Source organism: Epinephelus lanceolatus, chromosome 7 (genome assembly GCF_041903045.1).
Source record: "Epinephelus lanceolatus isolate andai-2023 chromosome 7, ASM4190304v1, whole genome shotgun sequence".
Lineage (NCBI taxonomy): Eukaryota > Metazoa > Chordata > Actinopteri > Perciformes > Serranidae > Epinephelus > Epinephelus lanceolatus.
Genome location: NC_135740.1, coordinates 17,214,151 through 17,233,625, shown reverse-complemented (window position 1 = coordinate 17,233,625; position 19,475 = coordinate 17,214,151). Strand labels below are relative to the sequence as shown.

Sequence of the window (19,475 nt, the reverse complement as noted above, 5' to 3'; positions counted from 1 at the left end):
GAGAGTTTCTGATCTAATCTTCTGTCTGGGCATAAACCTGTCTTTCATAAATATCTCTATTTAATTCATTATAATCCTGCACAGGAGTAAAAACCTTCACAGGGAGAGTTTAATGTCCCTGCAGCTTGATTTCCCTCCACAGGCGCAATAGTTCACTTTCTCCATTAGGTGGCCTCAGCGACACACTGACCACGCATGTTTTGCCCCGTCCTCACTCAATTTTATAACCTGCATCTCAATTTAATTAAGATGTTACTTAAGATTTAATCAGGTCAGCTGAAGAGAAAGCACTGCTGCTAACAGGTAAATTTAATGATGTTGTAAACCTCTAAAGTCTGCACAAGAGGCCACTGATAAAAAGTCAAGTGTTAAGCACTGCGTCGTGCTGTGCATTAAAGGCAGTATAGCGTGATTGGTCGCCAAAGGGCCAAAGTCACATGCTCTCATTCACTTTCTCTTGAATGGGACAACGTCAGAGCGCCGGTGTTAGGCCGAGCCGCGGGAGCGCACAGTCTCCGGGCTTTGGCCGCAGACGCAAGCAGAGGCTGCAGCAGGACGCAGCCGGAGCGGCGATGGCTGAGTGACATCTGAGTATTTGTTGTGTGTGTTATTTATTTATTAACTGTCAGCGATGTGGAGCCCGTCGAGGATTTAATGGGACTGTGCTGTGCTCTGGTTTGTGTTTGTCGGACATGGAGACTGTGTGCCCTTTTGGATTGACTTTAAGCTGTTAAGTTCCCATGAAAGTGACCGGACGTTTATTTTGAAATGTCAACATCAAGCTACAGCTGGCACTGTGAGTAAGAGGTGAGTGTGATGATGATTAATATCAGAATAGAAATTTTGGGGCATGCACGTAGGAAGGTGTGACTCTTATTGGTTATGCCTTAATAATAACATTGCGCTCACGGGAAATCCCTTTTTATTCTGTCTATTTATTCTGTTTGTAATCGGATCATTTGCACAGCAATGCACAATGCAATCAGCTATCGCATAGGAGAGATCGGGACTGGTTGTCAAACGTTTTTACTTTAATTTGGATCCCTTAATAAAAGTATCTTTAATGGATTCTCTTCCAATGTGCAATGGAAGCCCGAAGTGTTAGGTATAGAAATAGAGGGACGTTTCTCTCCTTACCTTATTCTGCTCAAAAGATATGGACTGTCAAAAACATCTTGTCTGTGACAACATTCCTCCTACTAATGGTGGCATTAGTAGTCACACACTATGGAGCTGGTTATCCTTGTTATTTTAATAGAAGAGAAATAAAACTGGAGATAATTTTAAAAATGAATTTGAATTTGATTGAGATGGAACAAGCATATAAGCATACAAAGAACAATAAATGTGACAACCCAACACATTCTCACTCCGATCATGGACCTTCCACGTCCAGATATGACATGAAAGGTACCCTTTTGGATGTTGATGTTCTGGGACGCTGTGTCAAGTTCTGCCTGTTACATGTGTTGTCTTCTTTCAAAATACACTTCCCTTTTCACAGGATGTTTATTGTGTACACACTGTCTCTTTCAAAATAAATGCACTATATTGGTACAACAACGCGAATTGACCTTTTTCCCTTTGTCAAGTAACACACATGGGTGGGTTTCGGAAAATGGAACAGAGTTTGGCTTTATAATCTTACAGGATGCGAACACCGCTCTCCCGAGTGAAAGTGGATGTTTGCTGCATTTACTTTCATTCTTGTCCTGTCGTGTTTTCCCCTGATGCCACCGAGCGCTGTTAAACTGTAACAGCAACCGGCTGCGTATCGGATGCCTTTTTTGTCAGTTGTAAGTCACTGCCCAAGCTCCAGATTTTGACTTCGGAGTGAGACCGGGTTGGACAACCAACCTCGAAGAGAATGTGATAAGCATTCCCTACTGTTTTATATTTTATTTTATGTATATATTTTAGCAAACACCTAATCTAACAACAATTTTTCTATTTATTGTATTCATTACTAACAAGAATGAGAGCCAGTGGTAACTCAACAGATAAACAACTTAGTAGTTAACAAACAATAATAATAAGAATGGTATGTGCAATACAAACCCGGTCTTGCTCCGAAATCGTCCAAATCCAGCACTTGGGCAGTGTCTTGTGGCTTCAGACACTGACGAAAAAAACTGTCCTTTAATGTTAGCATGATATGCGCCTGGTCGCTGTTATATTTTATCGGCGCTCTGTAGCGTCAGGGGGAAACACAGCAGGACAAGAACCAAAGTTAAGGTGGCGAAAGTTCAAGTAGGGCGGGTGGCAGTGGTGGTGGATGGGTCAAACAAACACCAATTTTCATCTGGGAGGCCAGTGTTCGCATCCTGTAAGATTATAAAGCCAAACTCTGTTCCATTTTCCTAAACCTAACCACGTGCTGGAGAAAAAAAACATCAATTTGCAGTGTTGCACTGATGTGGTACATTTATTTTGAAAGAGATAGTATGTAAACCGTAAATTTCCTGTGAAAACAGAAGTATATTTTGAAAGAAGACGATGCATGTAACAGAACTTCACATCCCAGAATGTCAACATCCAACGCACCCAGGGTACCTTTCACGTCGTATCTGGACATGGAAGGTCCAAACGTCAATATATGACGAGGTCGGAGTGAGAATGTGTTGGCAATACAGCATGTGGTTTTGCCTTTTAATTGTCTCTTACTCCAAGGCTCTCTCCACACACTCAACTCCACCATTTCCCATTTCCATTTAATGAAAAAAAATTGCTACCTACAGGAAGACTCATCACTGTGACTAAGAAAAAACTAAACTTATCTAACTAATCTAAACTGAAGTGCTCCCTTCATACTTCTTAATAGTAATAACTGTTATAATGTAAACCCATTGTGTAAAAGCCAGCAGAGAAACACAGATGAGCTGGATGTTAACATTTTGACATGAAAAACATTCATCTCACCTCAGTGTTAAGTGTCTCACTCAAAAAATATGCTGGTTGGGGACCTCTGATCAAAATTTTGAAAAATTCAGAACCAACACTTTTTAACAGGGCCCTTCAGGAAGCAAAATATAATATAATATAATGAATGTGACAACCAACCCTGTTTTCCCCTACTCACCTTAAGAGCTTAAATAAACCTAAAACCAAAATAAAGTATTCTAACCAATGTTGCACTTTATGATAATAACTATTATCTAAACTAATACAGATATATCAAATGCTGTATAATTAATTTGTTTAATCCACAGGGGTGCTGATGACCTCAGTAAGCAGACAGAGGATGCTTAACATCACAGCAGTTTGGGAACCATAAACTGGGCAGAGAGAGTCATTCCACTGAGGAATTAAGGTACCACTACTTCTTCAGCTCTGCAGCTCAAATGATGTCAAATCTAATTTACAGAGTCAGGGGCCAAATGTCCTGCCCAGACAGGGTTTGCTTCAAACATCTCATCCTTTGTCATTTGTCAGAAGATACAATGGCAAAGATTGTTTGCAAGGCTGAAGCACAGGAGCCTCCTAGATTCTAACCCTGTGGATATAATGTAGCACAACTCTTCAGCATGACTTAAATGAACTCCCCCCAACCCCAACACGTTCAGGGATGGATCCCATGAACCTTACAACTGTAATCGACAACGGGTTTTTGGACGAGGCTCCGTCGAGCCGTGTCCTAACTGGCTGTTTCCTCTCGCTGCTCATCCTCACCACCTTGCTGGGAAACATGCTCGTTTGTGCTGCCGTCACCAAGTTTAGACATCTGCGCTCCAAAGTGACCAACTTTTTTGTGATCTCGCTGGCCGTGTCAGACCTCTTGGTTGCCATCCTGGTGATGCCGTGGAAAGCGGTGACAGAGATCGCCGGGTTCTGGCCGTTTGGCTCCTTCTGTGACACCTGGGTGGCTTTTGACATCATGTGCTCCACTGCGTCCATTTTGAACCTTTGTGTGATAAGCCTGGACCGCTACTGGGCCATCTCCAGCCCCTTTCGCTACGAGAGGAAGATGACACCCAGGGTTGCCTATGTGATGATCAGTGTGACCTGGACACTATCTGTGCTAATTTCCTTCATCCCGGTGCAGCTCAACTGGCACAAGGCCCAAACTAAATCCTACACCCCTCTGACTGGGTCCTCTAGCTCTTCAGGTTTCAATGCTACATCTTACCGCAGCCCAGAGAACTGTGACTCGAGCCTGAATAGGACCTACGCCATCTCCACCTCCCTTATAAGCTTTTACATCCCTGTGGCCATCATGGTGGCCACCTACACCCAAATATACCGCATTGCCCACAGACAAATCAGGAGGATTTCTGCCCTGGAGCGCGCGGCTGAAAGTGCCAAGAACAGACACGACAGCATGGGCGGAGGCTCCAGCATCGCAGATTCTGAGAGCTCTTTCAAAATGACGTTCAAGAGGGAGACCAAGGTGCTGAAGACGCTGTCAGTAATCATGGGGGTGTTTGTGTGCTGCTGGCTTCCGTTCTTTATCCTCAACTGCATGGTGCCGTTCTGCGAGCAGTCGAGCGGAGGGGAGGCTTTCCCTTGTATCAGCCCCACCACGTTTGACGTGTTCGTGTGGTTCGGCTGGGCTAACTCCTCCCTCAACCCCATCATCTATGCCTTCAATGCAGATTTCCGCAAGGCCTTCTCCATCCTGCTGGGCTGCCACAGACTGTATCCAGGAGGCCACAACATAGAGACAGTCAGTCTAAACAAGAAATGACTCATGACTCTCTCACAGCACTGACTCATCCTTAATGCTAAGAGTCCTAGTTCCTGTAGAGGCCGGTCTGATCGACTTCAAACGAGGATGCTGCTCTCTGTGCTGACTCGTAGTGTGACTGAAGGATACGGTGACCCTACATGTACCCGTGTTTGCATTAGGCGAGTGGCCTGTCCACGTGCAGACTGTCAAAGTGAGCTCGCCGTGCTCACCGCAATTGCTGCACCGTCTTCAAGTGGAAGATGCTCCTGAAAGAGGAGAGGGGATTTAGGGATTGAGATTAAGACTCTTCGCTGTTGTGCCAGGAAGCTGGGAGCGCAGCGGTGCTGACACGCCCCTGGGATAGATAATCCCATGACTGGGCAGCACACACCCTAATGCTGTCAGACACCGCTCTCTTCAATACCATCACACACACGTACACAAACACAAACATTGTCAAAACATGCTCCTCCAAATTTAGTGTAAATGCAGCACCCAGCATGCACTCTATGACAAAGTACATGACAGCACACAGAAATACTGTTACTCATTACATTAACATCCTGTGCTCTGCGAGGAGTCCAGCAGTAAAGCGTCAAACCAAATCATGTTTAAGATGAGCATGTAGGTTAAGTACATCCACATGTGATTAAATATTAAAGCAAGAATGAACCCAGATTTGATTTTACATCTATTAATGTTGTGATTTTAGAAGAAAGTTCTGAGAAGTCGTCTCTTTTGGAGGTGAAAGTACACAGACGTGAAAAATGCAGCTTGTATCTCACGGCTGGTTCACAATTTATAGCTCATCCAAATGTCAGATCATTGTGACTTTAAACCAAATTTACTCAACAGACACCTCATAAAGTATTTGTTAGTCGCTTGAAAGTGTTTTATGGATGAGTCTCATATTTGTGTCCTGTATTTTTTGCAAACAACAGCTGATGACCTCTTTTAAGGAGAAGACACTGACCTAAACAAAGGTGTTGCTTGACCTGTGGTGTCTTTGACTATTGTGACCATGTAGGAGCTGAATGAACTGTCTGAATGTTATGTTTGGATTAATCAATTTTAATTAGCTCTTTAAAGTGAATTACTAAAGGATAATCTTGCTTTATAACAACATAGGTTTGGCTGTCAGTCAGATGCAGACAGATGATCAGACTAGTTGAAAATCTGCCCACAGATCATTGAAGCCACTACATTTGGAGACGAAACCAAAAGTCTGCACGTAATTAGTTTGACTTATTTTGAAAGCAAATAATCTAATCTGAAACTGTGTTGTGGAACGAACATTCATCTGATACTTCTGCTGCCTCTTGTGAGCGACAAGCTAATATTACCGTAATGCAGTTGCATTTTACAAAACTTACATTTATTGTAAGGTGGTGCACTTTAGTGGCACTAGAAATTAATATCAGCACAGAGTAGGAAGTGTGGAGATGTGGTATAAAAAAAATGATAAAGCACTGTTGTATAGAGATCAAAGATAAACCCATGGGGGGATATCTCCGACTTCTTTTACTAACAATGTAGCGTAGTATGCTAGTATGCATTAGCCAAAAGAATAATAGCAGAGTTTGCCTTTTTTCATGTAAACTTGGCTAAGCTGAGGGTGTGTTTGAAACCTGTGATCTGATTATCAGACCTAGAGTTGTCTGGCTTTGGTCTGAATCAGGGACTAACTTTGTTACAAAGTTGCATAATTGCCTAGAGTTGGTTCATGTTCTCACTGCAGCATTTACAAGCAGACCAGATCAAATGCCTTGCGTGAGGAAAGCTGCTCTAGATTTCTAGATAAATGTGACACTTTCTATGTTACAATGGAGGGACAACTACGCAGGTTGATTTTAGCGCTGGTCATCGTGTACTATATTGCTGTCATTGTTCATTTTAGTCAAACCATACAGTTTGAAAACGAGGCGCGGCTCCAACTAGAAAACAATGTTTTGATACATTGGATGTGCTGAATGTGAATATTAAGGCAGTATAGGAGGAGATACACATTAATAATCCTCCAGGACTGTAACATGCTCATGTTTAACCCAAACAATGTGTCACGTGACTGCAGTTGGTTCGGATCGAAGTCAGAACACGTTCTCACCACAAATGAACCGCACCAGAGTTTATCTGTAACCAGACTGAGACCACCTCTCCAAGAAGGTCTCAGTCTGGTTGTTTTGGTGCACACCAGAGTGTGATTGCTGTGTTCACGCCTGCCCAAACAAACTGCACTTAGGGGGCAAACAAACTTGACTTTGATTGAACCGAACCTAACAGGGCAGGTGTGAAAGCACCCTTAGTGTGTGTTCCCAGGTCTCAGCAGTTAAAGAAAAAGTTTAACAATTTGGGAGGGTTAGCTTCAGGCTGACTCATTCCAGAAAGTCAGCTTTTTTTGGATGACTTCCTGGAGTGCCTGTCAAGTCAGTGAGCCCGGTCAAGAAATAGTCCCACATGTAATCCTGTGGAAAACCTTGTTGTTTTTACTGTCTCTCTTCAAAACAACCAAATAAGATATGCAGAGTAAATCAGTGAGCTTTAGAGATGCTTTGCTTCTCCAATAAGCAAATAAGCATATGTCCCAAAATGTCAAACTATTTCCTTAACTCTGTGAGTACTTATCAAAAATAAAAGCCAAATCTATGACAAGATCCAGGAATTATTCTATAACGTGAAGCATTGTGTGGCAGACTATGATGCATAGCCATCATTATCACCGGCCACCTCTAATTTGGTGACTCTATTTATTTTATTTTTTTATATGCTAACTTCGCGTGAGCTACAGTGATCATTCATGACACAAACAAAAGCTCTAGGTGTTTGTACTTTGCTAAAAAACGATCTCTTTAGAATATGTAGTAGAGGTCTGACGAATGAATTAATGTTGTTATGTTTCATTCATAACATTATAAGCCATCAGAAGAAACAGTTGGGAAGTGTCTGCTTCAGCCATGTGGAAATATCTCAATGCACAGCTTAATAAAAGTGTATGTGTCCATGTTGGTGAAATCCGCTGTGTGGTGTATGTGTGATGTGCTGTGTGCAGCTTTGACCTCCACAGATCAAACCTCCTCAAGCACATTTCACACCAGAGTCTAAAGGGTAAAACGTACCGGGACCAGCTGTGTCTCACATCCAAAATTTCACTCTCACATAACTCAGGTGTTCATGTGTCTGTTTGGTCTGGTGATATATTGCCATCATTAGCAAAGTCAAAGGCCCAATCTGAACTTGTAAATAGCCTGGAATAATAAAGCAGTGCAATCACTGTGGCACCTTTTGACTTTGTTTCATTCATTCATTTATTGCACTAAAGTTGTTTTTTACCCCTAAGTGAATGCCTGAACTCTTGCAACAATACCTAAAACTAAAAGTGAATTTTTAGATCACAGCCAAAACAAGGAGAGGTGACTATACATTTCAGTTTTCAGTAACTTTGTATCAAGGATGCACCTGTCACATGAACTTACATGCCCTAATTTATTCAGATGCTTGAATGGGAGTGAGAGGGAGATGGAGGTAGTTGAAGTGCAGAGGGAGAGCAGAGCAGCGACAAGGACGTGTGATGGATTTTATTTTTGCGAGACCCCGTTAAACATCCCCTCATGAATCTGCCTGCTATCTCTTTATTAATAAATCAAAATCTAAGATGATTTGAGATTAAGCTTTTGTTTATTCAAACTAATGAATATCTCGATGTCGATGCGCCAGGTCTTTAATAATCATAAAAATCGGAATGAGATGTATTTAAGTGTAAAACGGCCACAGCGTGTTGTCACATCAACACTTGGAAGTGACTGAAGAATCATGAACGACTCTCATTAAAAGGCAAGTCTCCAAAGATTTAGAGGACAGATTTTTTTAATCAAATTCAGTTCATGTTCATTAGGAATATGAAAAAGTGTAAATACTGTGATGATAACTCTTGCTTGCTTGCTTGCACACACACACACACACACACACACACACACACACACAGTTGTCCTTTAAAGCCCACTTTCTCTGGGCCCCGGACTGTCCTTGCCTCTGTGAAACCTCCTCAAGCGTGACACGGGAAGGGAACAGTAATTAATTTGACTGACATCATTCAGAGTGATGGCTGAGGTGGCGACAAGACAGGGTGTGTGTGCATGTGTGTGTTTATGTGTGTGGTGTAGGCAGTGTGACTGTCACCTGCTCCAGTGCCCAGCCCAGAGTCCCTGCAATGTCAGCTGCACTCTGTAAACACAGAGAATTTGTTTACTTTCGCTATCTTTGTGTTGCCGTGGAGTTTGTGGGGTTCTCAAAGCGATACTGTCTTTTTAGATTGGCACGTCGGAGGAGCGATGTTAGACGTGGCAACTTCAGATGATGCTAATGACTTGCCCTGAGGAAATGATTTACTGAGGCAGGGAGGGAGAGAGAAGGGGGCAAGGAAAGAGACAGAGTCTTATGTAAGTATCAAGCAATGGCTACTTAAAAAGGGAGACTCAAAGGATGCTCTGTAAATATCACATAACCCACAAGTATCACCAAAGTCAGACTGCTGTCACATCCATAATGCAGTATCCTCTGCGGTCTGCGGCCGTCTGCTTACGGCCGGGCACACCTGGCCACGTGAAAAGCGGATTTTTAATGTAGTTAATGATTTCCATGTCACCCTGTCTCTCCAGTCGGCATCTTGGGGAATTAAAATGCAATTAAACAGTTTGCCGTGATCTGTATTACTCTCCATTAAATATGTATTATTCACAACTGGCAGAGCTATCATAATTGCGCGAGAGCCTAATGCATTTTTAATACCTCACACGACATCAAGATAAGCATAATTGAGAGTGAGCGTGTTGGTGGCTCCATCCAAAGTGCGTCAACACAGTTACATGCTGACAGACATGAAAGCACTCCATGCACTGCATGTTGAAAAATGCTGTCGCTCTGTTTGTCTGGTCTCCTTGTTGAGGTAAACAGATGCTCTACATTCATTTTTAACTGACAGAGAAAGAAGATATCAACAAGACATATCAGGGCCCTGCTGCAACACACTCAGTCATCTAGTGGGAATTTGAGAGGCTATTTTCTAAACAGTAGAATACATTTTAAAGGAATGTAAACACATTTCATCCAGTGATTCAAAAATAGATACAAGATCGCCCCGCACATCTTTTGACCTTTAGTTTTTGTCCTTTGCGCCAAGCCCCTCGATTCCTCTTCCTAGTTTACTCCTGCTCTTCATTTCTCTTTCTTATCACACCCCTCCGCGCTCTTCCTTCCACCCTCGCTCTATTTACTGTTTGTGCTGTGGGCCGCCGGCAGTGCTGCGTTGCCATTCGTCACTCCAACTGGCTCCAGTGGAGAGGACAGGCTCTCTGACCCCACCACTGGGAAAGGAGCAAGGGAATGAGGGGAAAGGGAGAACCAGAGAGGGTTCTTCAGAGAGAGAGATGAGAGCAGAGAAACAGAATTATTATAGAAGACAGAAAGGGAGTACACAACAAATGGGGACCTTCTGACTTTCAATACTTTTTCCACGGGTCAAAATAAACATTAGAATACACAGATGCATGGCAGATTAAAGGAAAAATCAATATAAAGACCATGCAAGTCTCTGAAACTCTACTGAAGAGTGACTCTTCAAAATATATCAGGGGTTTCCATGACAGTGGCGGAGGTGCTGACTTATGGTAAGTTGTTGTGACTGTGATCAGATCATATGATTCACATCATTTTCACCTTCATTAAATCACTGAGTCGCCCTTCATGCTCTGTATTTATGCATCTGCTTCCATTATGTTGCTTGATCCATTTAATGAGTTTTTTTTCCTTCAATTTGTCACCCATCTGTAAGTGGCAGGAAGTGAGAGTGAGTGAGAGCGAGAAACGATGCTGTTGAACAGAGAGGTACAGTAGAAGCAAAAGGCTTCCTAATGAGAAGAACAGAGCTACTGTTCAGAAACATCCTCATTAAAGGGTAACTTACATATTTTTTCAACCTGAAAACTATTTTACTGTGTTTTTGTGTCTAAGTGACTGATGGGAACCACAATGTTTGATATTGGTCCAGTGTGGAGCAAGAACGCAGAAGCCACCAGCAACGAACAGACTGCGTTGTAACCACTTTGGGCATTTGTGCACCGTCAATATACGTTCACTGAGGCGGAATTTATACCTCTGCATTGAATCGACGCAGTAGCTATGACGTAGGCTCTGAATCAATGTAGAGCTGACGCCATAACCTAAGCCTTAGCCTGATGTGCACTTCCTAGAGATGTAACTACATGGTCGCAGCAACACAGACCTCTTGTCTATTTTTGTGAGCTGAAACCATTTCCCTCAGTGGAAACAAAGCTTTTATTTACTTAAATTTCAGAGATAAGAAACAATAAAATTGTGTAGATAATAAAGCCTCCTCAAAAATAGCATTTTAAGTCTTGTGTGTGTGTTTTCTTTAGGGGATTTACTCTCTAGGATTCATCCTAGCTTCCTATGAGCAGAGGAAGCCTCCGCTGGTTGCTAGGCTAATTTATACAATGTATAATGCCCCAGGCTTGTGCTAATAACGTTAGCATGTTATATTTGTTGGGACAACATATTTAGTATAAGACAATTGTTTTGTCAGTGAGCCTTGTGAGTTTTAATGGAGCCGAATTTTGTAAAGTTACCTTTGTAAAATGTTGCTGTTGTCCCTGGCTTCATATGAGAAGAGGAAAAGATCGCTAGCTGCTAGGCTAATTTATACAACGTAACATGCTATAGGCTTGTGCTAATAACATTAGCATGTTGTATTTGTGGGGAAAATGTGTCCAGCAAAAGACAAGTGTTTGTCTGTGTATGCTGCAGGTTATAGTTAAGTCGAACTGTTTTGTGTTTGAAATTGTCTCTATTAAGCCATGTTTAATGTGTGTTTAATGTGTGTTTTTGGTGTGTTTGGAATCAGCTAAACTTAACAGCACTTAACAGAAACCCAGACGACTGACCAGTGTTTTGGAGGTGTAACTGCAGAGTGACACAGATACACCACCGCACAAGTATAAATGCTCACAATGGCATAGGCCATGTACGTAGGCTACAATGTAGGCTCTGCATAAAGCTGACGCACAAGTATAAATTCCGCCTTAGTGTACGTAAGTTGATGGTACGCAGCTACCCATTAACAATACATTGCAGCCTTAGCCTAAATTTTAAGATGATATAATTACTCTTTATTGAAATGGAGTATTGTGGGTTTGGCAGTAGTAATTTCGGGTGTGTTTCTGATCAAACAAAAATGATCTTAATCTTTATCAAAAATGTCTGTATCCTTTTCACAATGTGTCAGACACTTAGAAACACAGTCTGAGCCTGTCAGTGGCAAAAACAAGCACTTTTAGTGGACATAACTGACAACACTCGCACTTACTGTGCACAAATGCCCCAACTGGTTACAGTGCAGCCTGTTTAGTTGCTGTCGGCTACAGCGTTCTTGGTCAATACTGGACCAACTGTTGTCTCTATTAGTCACTTTTAAAAACAAGAGAAAATAGGATCCAAATTGAAAAAGACCAAAGTAACCCTTTAATCCACTTATCTAATTACCTCATTTATCTGTTTTTAGTTCTGTAATATTTCTTAGTTTTTGTTCCCCACACAAACCTCAGAGTACCAGAACTGATGCCTAAATCATTTGAGATCATAATGACTCATAAACTGATCCAGTATTGATACTGTTTCATGGAGTGACCTCCACTGGAGATGAAATGGAGATGAGCTGACCTGGGTCTTTGCTAAATTCGTCCCTGATCAAATCCTCCAGAGAAATAAAGACAGATTTGATGTATTGCCCGTATAATTGCTCAAATAACACTGTGGCCTATCACAGATTGTCAGTGCGGCAGAGAAGAAAACATCACTGAAGCATGTTAAATAAGTACTAAGCCAAGTCAGTGAAAGCAAGTCCAATTATACAATGAATAATAAGCCGGGTCCAAATTAGGCTGGCTGATGAATAGTGTGCTCAACAGGGGTGATGTCCACTCCAGCCACAGTGCACAGCTTAGCTGGAGAGAGGTGCTGTCTGGCGGAGAGGGCTCTGAGCGGAGATCATGCTATTAATGATGCCAATGTTAATGCTCATGCTGGTAGGATGCCCTATGGGTGAATTGTGACGATGTGAATGCTAATCAGCTAGCTTGTGGGGGAGAGCAGATGTGTCTTATCTCTTTAAGAGCACAACATCGGCAGCAGGAACTGACAGAGACAGAACAACAGAGTGATTGCTGACAACTATGCAGGGAAGCTCCCAGATACTTGTCCCCTCCACCTGAGCTTAAGATAGGTGATGGCCTCTGTCTGTCTGGCCTGAGTGTGTTGGTAAACAGCGCTGACCATGAGAGGATTGGAGCTGATCCCACTCCGTGTGTGCCATTGCAGCCCTGGCACCAGAAGCAAATGTTGGCATTGTGCATTTCTGCAAACCACCAATACATTACATTTGTACATTTCATACATGTTATATCAGCATTTGAAAACAGACCCAATATATAAGGTGACTTTTTCCATAGGGAGGTGGAGGGGATGGTGGGATGGCACAAACAAACAAAAAAAGGTTGTGATTTAGTAACTCACTGCTGTTTTACCAGCAGCTTTTAAGGCACAAAAGTGGTTGTTTTTTTACCAGGACATTGCTGAATTTTCAGACAGGATTGTGCCCCCCAAACAAGGTAATTTAAGCCAAAAATGGATCTTTTCTGAACCATAACCAAGAGGTTTTTGGGCTGAAACATAACCACATGTTAACCACACCATTGTTGACTTAACCGCAACATAATGTGGCATTCAAGTGTTTTTCTTACACAGTTTCAGTTTTAAGTGAAAAACACAAGACGGTGATTCATGCAATTTCATAAAAATAAAAAATGAAATGTGTTAAAATCTAGTTTCTTTCATTGGCTGAAGTTACTGTAATCTCACATGGCCACACCTCTATCTCTGACAAAGTTTGAAAATGTCTGGTTACCAACTCTTGGTTAGCTTTCTGTTTAGGTACAAAGCCCACTGTTTCTCTTCCTTTGTAACCAAATTTTACAGTTTATTTTTCAAGACCAGAGTAGTGGCTTGATTCTAAACTACATTTTTATTTCAAGTATGTAGCTGTTACGGCAGTTCAATATTAGGACCCAAAAGCAGACACCACCAGAAGACTGAACAGTTTAGACAGTTTATTTTTGGACAAAAAAGGAAAGTTGGTTGAAGGCTTGGCTGGAGTGGACAGGCTGAGGAGGTTGGGTTCGGCGGAGCAGGGCAGGCGGTGGAGTTGAAGGAGGAGAAACCAAATTGGCTGCTGAAGACAGAAGTGAGGCAGGTCGAGTCTTGTATAGTGGTGGAGCTGGCGTGGAGGATCTGAGGCACAGAGAAAAAAACAGGTAAACTGGTTGTCCAGGGAAAAAAAACACCAGAAATACAAATGATCCAAATAGTCTTAGGAAAGGAGACCTAGACGTCTGTACCGCAACGGAAACTGAACGATCTGGCGGAGTCTGGAGGTCTGAACCAAGGTTATATACACTGCAGGGCTTGATTGGAGATTAGGTGCAGGTGAGGAGAACCAGCAGCTGCAGGAGATCAGATGGGCAGGCAGGAGGAGGGAACCCAGAGTCCACGCCCAGCAACACAGACAGACTGAGACAAACATGACACAATAGGGAGGGGAAAACAGGAAAACACAAGGAAAGGGAGAGGCTACGCCCAAACTCTAACAGTACCCCCCCTCTAACGGGAACCCCCTGGCGACCCACCAGGCTTGTAGGGATGGGACCGATGAAACTCCCTCACCATCTGGGGGTCCAGAATGAAGGAACGGGGAACCCACGACCGCTCTTCTGGTCCATATCCCTCCCAGTCAACCAGATATTGGAGCCCCCTGCCATGCCGACGGACATCCAGAAGGCGGCAGACAGTGAAAGCCGGATGGTCATCAATAAGCCGGGGGGGGTGGAGGGGGTGCGGCTGGAGGGCACAGAGGACTGACAACCACAGGTTTAAGCTGGGAGACATGGAAAGTTGGGTGGATTCGCATTGAACTGGGGAGCCGTAACCTGACAACAGTAGGGTTGATAATCTTCTCAATAGAGAATAGGCCCAGATAACGAGGTGACAACTTCTTTGAATCTGCCTTTATAGGAATATGCTTTGAGGACAACCAAACAGTCTGACCTGGTTCATATTGTGGAGCCGATGTTCGGTGCTGGTCCGCCAAACGCTTATTGTTGCTGGAGGTTCGGAGGAGTGCTGCACGGGTGTCCTTCCAGACCTTACGGCACCGGCGAAGATGATGCTGCACTGAAGGAACAGCCAACTCGCTCTCCTGGGACGGGAACAGAGAGAAGAGAACCAAGAGAAGCTTCAAAAGGTGACATACCTGTGGCTGCCCTGGTCAGGGAGTTGTGCGCATACTCAATCCAGGCTAAGTGGGTGCTCCAGGCAGCAGGGTTTGAAGCAGCAACACAGCGTAGTGCCGACTCCAGATCTTGATTAGCTCTCTCAGTCTGGCCATTTGTTTGAGGATGAAACCCAGAGGAGAGGCTAACTGATGCACCAAGGGCTTGACAGAAGGCTTTCCAAACTCGAGAGATAAACTGAGGGCCTCGATCAGATACAATATCTACTGGGATACCATGGAGACGAAAAACATGATTAATCATTAGGTCCGCAGTTTCTTTGGCTGAAGGAAGTTTAGACAAAGCAACAAAATGAACTGCCTTGGAAAAACGGTCAACTATGGTCAGTATAGTAGTGTTACCATTGGAAGGGGGTAGGCCGGTGACGAAATCCAAGGCGATGTGTGACCATGGGCGACTGGGAACAGGTAGAGGATGGAGCAGGCCAGCAGGAGGGCGGTGAGAAGACTTTCCTCGGGCACAAACTGTGCAGGCAGTGACGAAGGCACGGGTGTCTGAGTCCATGGTGGGCCACCAGAAATATCTCTTGAGCAGCGTGAGAGTACGATTAATCCCTGGATGGCAGGAGAACCGTGAAGCATGCACCCACTGCAGGACCTGTGAACGAACAGAATCTGAGACAAACAGACAGTTAGGGGGACCAGTTCCTGGATCTGGCTCATCCTTCTGAGCTTCTCTCACAGCTGACTCAATCTCCCAAGTTATAGCAGCAACAACACATTCAGCTGGGAGAATTGTGTCTGGACAGCAGGTTGCGTCTTCCACCATGTGTTGACGTGAGAGGGAATCTGGCTTCACATTACGGGAGCCAGGGCGGTAAGTAAGAGTGAAATTGAACCTGCTGAAAAACAGTGCCCAGCGAGCTTGGCGGGAGTTCAGTCACTTAGCGGATTGAAGGTAGGAAAGATTTTTATGGTCAGTCCACACCACAAATGGTTGTTCAGCCCCCTCCAGCCAGTGTCTCCATTCTTCAAGGGCAAGTTTAACAGCCAGAAGTTCTCGGTTACCAACATCATAATTGCGCTCAGCTGGAGACAGACGTCGAGAAAAGTAGGCACAGGGATGGAGCTTCTGATCTGGTTCAAGGCGCTGAGACAAGACTGCCCCCACTCCTGTGTCGGATGCATCCACCTCTACAACGAACTGCCGGGATGGGTCTGGCTGCATCAGGACAGGCGCAGAGGTGAAGAGATTCTTCAACTCCTTGAAGGCAACCTCTGCCTCAGGAGTCCAGGAGAATGGAACTGAAGAGGAGGTTAGGCTAGTAAGTGGTGCAGCAACACGGCTGAAATCCCTAATGAACCTCCTGTAGAAATTTGCGAAGCCAAGGAATCTCTGAAGCTGTTTTCTGGTGGTGGGTTGTGGCCATTCAGCAACTGCTCTGATCTTTTCTGGATCCGTCTTCACCTGCCCGCTCTCAATAATGTACCCAAGGAAACTCACAGAGCTGGAGTGGAATTCACATTTCTCTGCTTTGACAAACAGTTTATTCTCCATAAGTCGCTGCAGAACCTGATGGACATGGAAGATGTGTTCTGACTGGGTCTTGGAAAAAAATCAGAATGTCATCAAGATAGACAAAAACAAAGCGATTTAGAAAATCTCTCAACACATCATTCACCAAAGCCTGGAAGACAGCAGGTGCGTTTATCAGGCCAAATGGCATCACCAAGTATTCAAAATGGCCCAGTGGAGTATTGAAGGCCGTCTTCCATTCATCTCCTTCTCGTATGTGAACCAGGTGATATGCGTTCCGTAGATCCAGCTCCGTGAATATGGTGGCACCTTGGAGAGGTTCAAAAGCAGAAGTGAGTAATGGCAAGGGGTACTTGTTCTTCACTGTGATATTGTTCAAACCTCGGAAGTCAATGCAGGGGCGTAAGGTCTTATCCTTCTTATCCACAAAGAAGAAACCAGCACCGAGAGGGGAGGAGGAAGGGCGGATTATGCCAGCTGCCAGAGATTCCTTGATATACTTCTCCATGGCCTCTCTTTCGGGTTGAGACAGGTTATACAAGCGGCTGGATGGCAAAGGAGCACCAGGGAGGAGATCAATGGCACAGTCGTAAGGTCTGTGGGGAGGCAGAGAAAGAGCACGATCTTTACTGAAAACCTCACCAAGGTCATGGTAATCAGCAGGTACGGAAGACAAATCTGGAGGCTCAGAACTGGGTAATACCACAGCACCCTCTGTGGGAGGCAAAGCAGACTGCAAACATGATGAATGGCAAAATGAACTCCAACTCACAATCCTCCCGGCAGACCAATCAATGTGGGGGTTATGACATTTTAACCATGGGTATCCCAGCAGCAATGGTGTTTTGGGAGCAGAAATAATGTTGAACCTGATTGTTTCCCTGTGATTTCCTGAGAGTACCAAGGTGATGGGTTCAGTTTGTTGGGTGACATGAGCCAGCAATCTTCCATCCAGGGCATTGGCAGTGAGGGGTCTTTCCAGAGGTTCCAGGGCTATTCCAGACTGAATGGCTACTTCATAATCCAGAAAGTTCTCTTCCGCACCAGAATCTACTAAGGCGAAAAGAGGCAAGTTTAGTTGGTTACAACAGATTGTGGCTTGTATTTGTAATCGTGGCTTGGATGGGGAGGAAGAACTAGTCTGGCCCACCAGTACCCCCACTTCTACTGATGAGCCCTGTCTTTTGGCCGAATAGGGCAGGTTGCCAGAAAGTGTCCCGTTTGGCCACAATAAATGCACTCACCAGCCCTGATTCTCCGAAGACGCTCCTCAGGCGTTATATGGGCACGCCCCAACTGCATAGGCTCCTCCTCGGGAGGTGAAACAGTGGCTCTAACAGAGGAACTCACAGAAGGCTGGATTCTTGTAGGTGTTGAGGGCAGGGGACGAGAAGCAGATGGCTGCTGAGAACGTCCGAATCTTTCTGCACGACGTTCACGTAGACGGTTGTCAATCCTAATGGCAAGAGAAACCAAAGAACACAAGTCAGCAGGTTCATCACGGGTTGCCAATTCATCTTTCATTTGCTCACTTAATCCGTTAACAAATACTCCTCGCAAGGCTTCCTCATTCCACTTGGCATCAGCAGAATAGGTCCAAAAATCAACAGAATAATCAGCCACACTCCTGTTACCCTGCCGAAGATTCAACAGGCGGTTAGATGCATTGCCTTGATAGTCAGGATGATCAAACACAGCTTTCATCTTGTGAACAAAATCCTCATAAGACCAGGTTCCCACAGATTGACTTGAATAAATTGCCTCCGCCCAAGCCAAAGCTCTTCCTCTTAATAATCCCAGTAAATATTGTACCTTAGATTGGTCCGAAGTAAATGCTTGAGGCCGTTGCTGGAAAACCATGGCACATTGCAGGAGGAATCCTTGGCATTTGTCCATTTGTCCGGAGAAGGGCTCTGGGTCGGTGGCATAGGAATCCCGAGGTGGAGATGGCGTAGGAGCAGCAGCAGGTGGAACGGACTGAGGAGGTTGAGCTGGGGACACTGAAGGAGTGAGCAGAGACGTGAGTAGAGACACTTGGTGTGTAAGTTCAGATATTTGATTTACCATGCTTTGGCTGCTTTCGGAGAGTGCTCGGAGATGTTGCTGATGTTGTCCTAATAACTGACCATGACTGGAGACGGCTTTCTGTAAATTTACAGTTTCAGGGTCTGTGTCTGATGGGTCCATGCTGGCCAGATCGTTCTGTTACGGCAGTTCAATATTAGGACCCAAAAGCAGACACCACCAGAAGACTGAACAGTTTAGACAGTTTATTTTTGGACAAAAAAGGAAAGTTGGTTGAAGGCTTGGCTGGAGTGGACAGGCTGAGGAGGTTGGGTTCGGCGGAGCAGGGCAGGCGGTGGAGTTGAAGGAGGAGAAACCAAATTGGCTGCTGAAGACAGAAGTGAGGCAGGTCGAGTCTTGTATAGTGGTGGAGCTGGCGTGGAGGATCTGAGGCACAGAGAAAAAAACAGGTAAACTGGTTGTCCAGGGAAAAAAACACCAGAAATACAAATGATCCAAATAGTCTTAGGAAAGGAGACCTAGACGTCTGTACCACAACGGAAACTGAACGATCTGGCGGAGTCTGGAGGTCTGAACCAAGGTTATATACACTGCAGGGCTTGATTGGAGATTAGGTGCAGGTGAGGAGAACCAGCAGCTGCAGGAGATCAGATGGGCAGGCAGGAGGAGGGAACCCAGAGTCCACGCCCAGCAACACAGACAGACTGAGACAAACATGACACAATAGGGAGGGGAAAACAGGAAAACACAAGGAAAGGGAGAGGCTACGCCCAAACTCTAACAGTAGCATGTTCATTTGTATTTTGAGGCTCAGTCCCTACACATCCCTTGTCCCTACCACTTAGCCCTTACCTATACGTTTTGTGTGTTCACGTCTCAGTGTAGGGTGTCCCGAT

General features: G+C 44.4%; 1 protein-coding gene and 1 long non-coding RNA gene across 2 annotated transcripts; one reads left to right on the top strand and one right to left on the bottom strand.

The window, feature by feature from the left end:
- Positions 1–494: 494 nt before the first annotated feature.
- On the top strand, positions 495–8,244 carry drd1a (dopamine receptor D1a). Its single transcript, XM_033632769.2, has 2 exons — positions 495–807; positions 3,210–8,244. The coding sequence occupies exon 2, from the start codon at positions 3,566–3,568 to the stop codon at positions 4,682–4,684; it is 1,119 nt and encodes a 372-aa protein (XP_033488660.1). The 5' UTR covers positions 495–807; positions 3,210–3,565; the 3' UTR covers positions 4,685–8,244.
- Positions 8,245–15,374: 7,130 nt separating this feature from the next.
- On the bottom strand, positions 15,375–19,336 carry LOC144463883 (uncharacterized). The gene is made up of 3 exons (XR_013491879.1): positions 19,112–19,336; positions 18,367–19,005; positions 15,375–18,010 (listed from the first exon to the last, which is right to left on the bottom strand). It is a non-coding gene; the product is annotated as an uncharacterized LOC144463883 (long non-coding RNA).
- Positions 19,337–19,475: the final 139 nt, after the last annotated feature.

Bases quoted from the DNA above. Each gene is read 5' to 3' on its own strand.
- drd1a (XM_033632769.2), top strand. From the start codon at position 3,566: ATGGATCCCATGAACCTTACAACTGTAATCGACAACGGGTTTTTGGAC.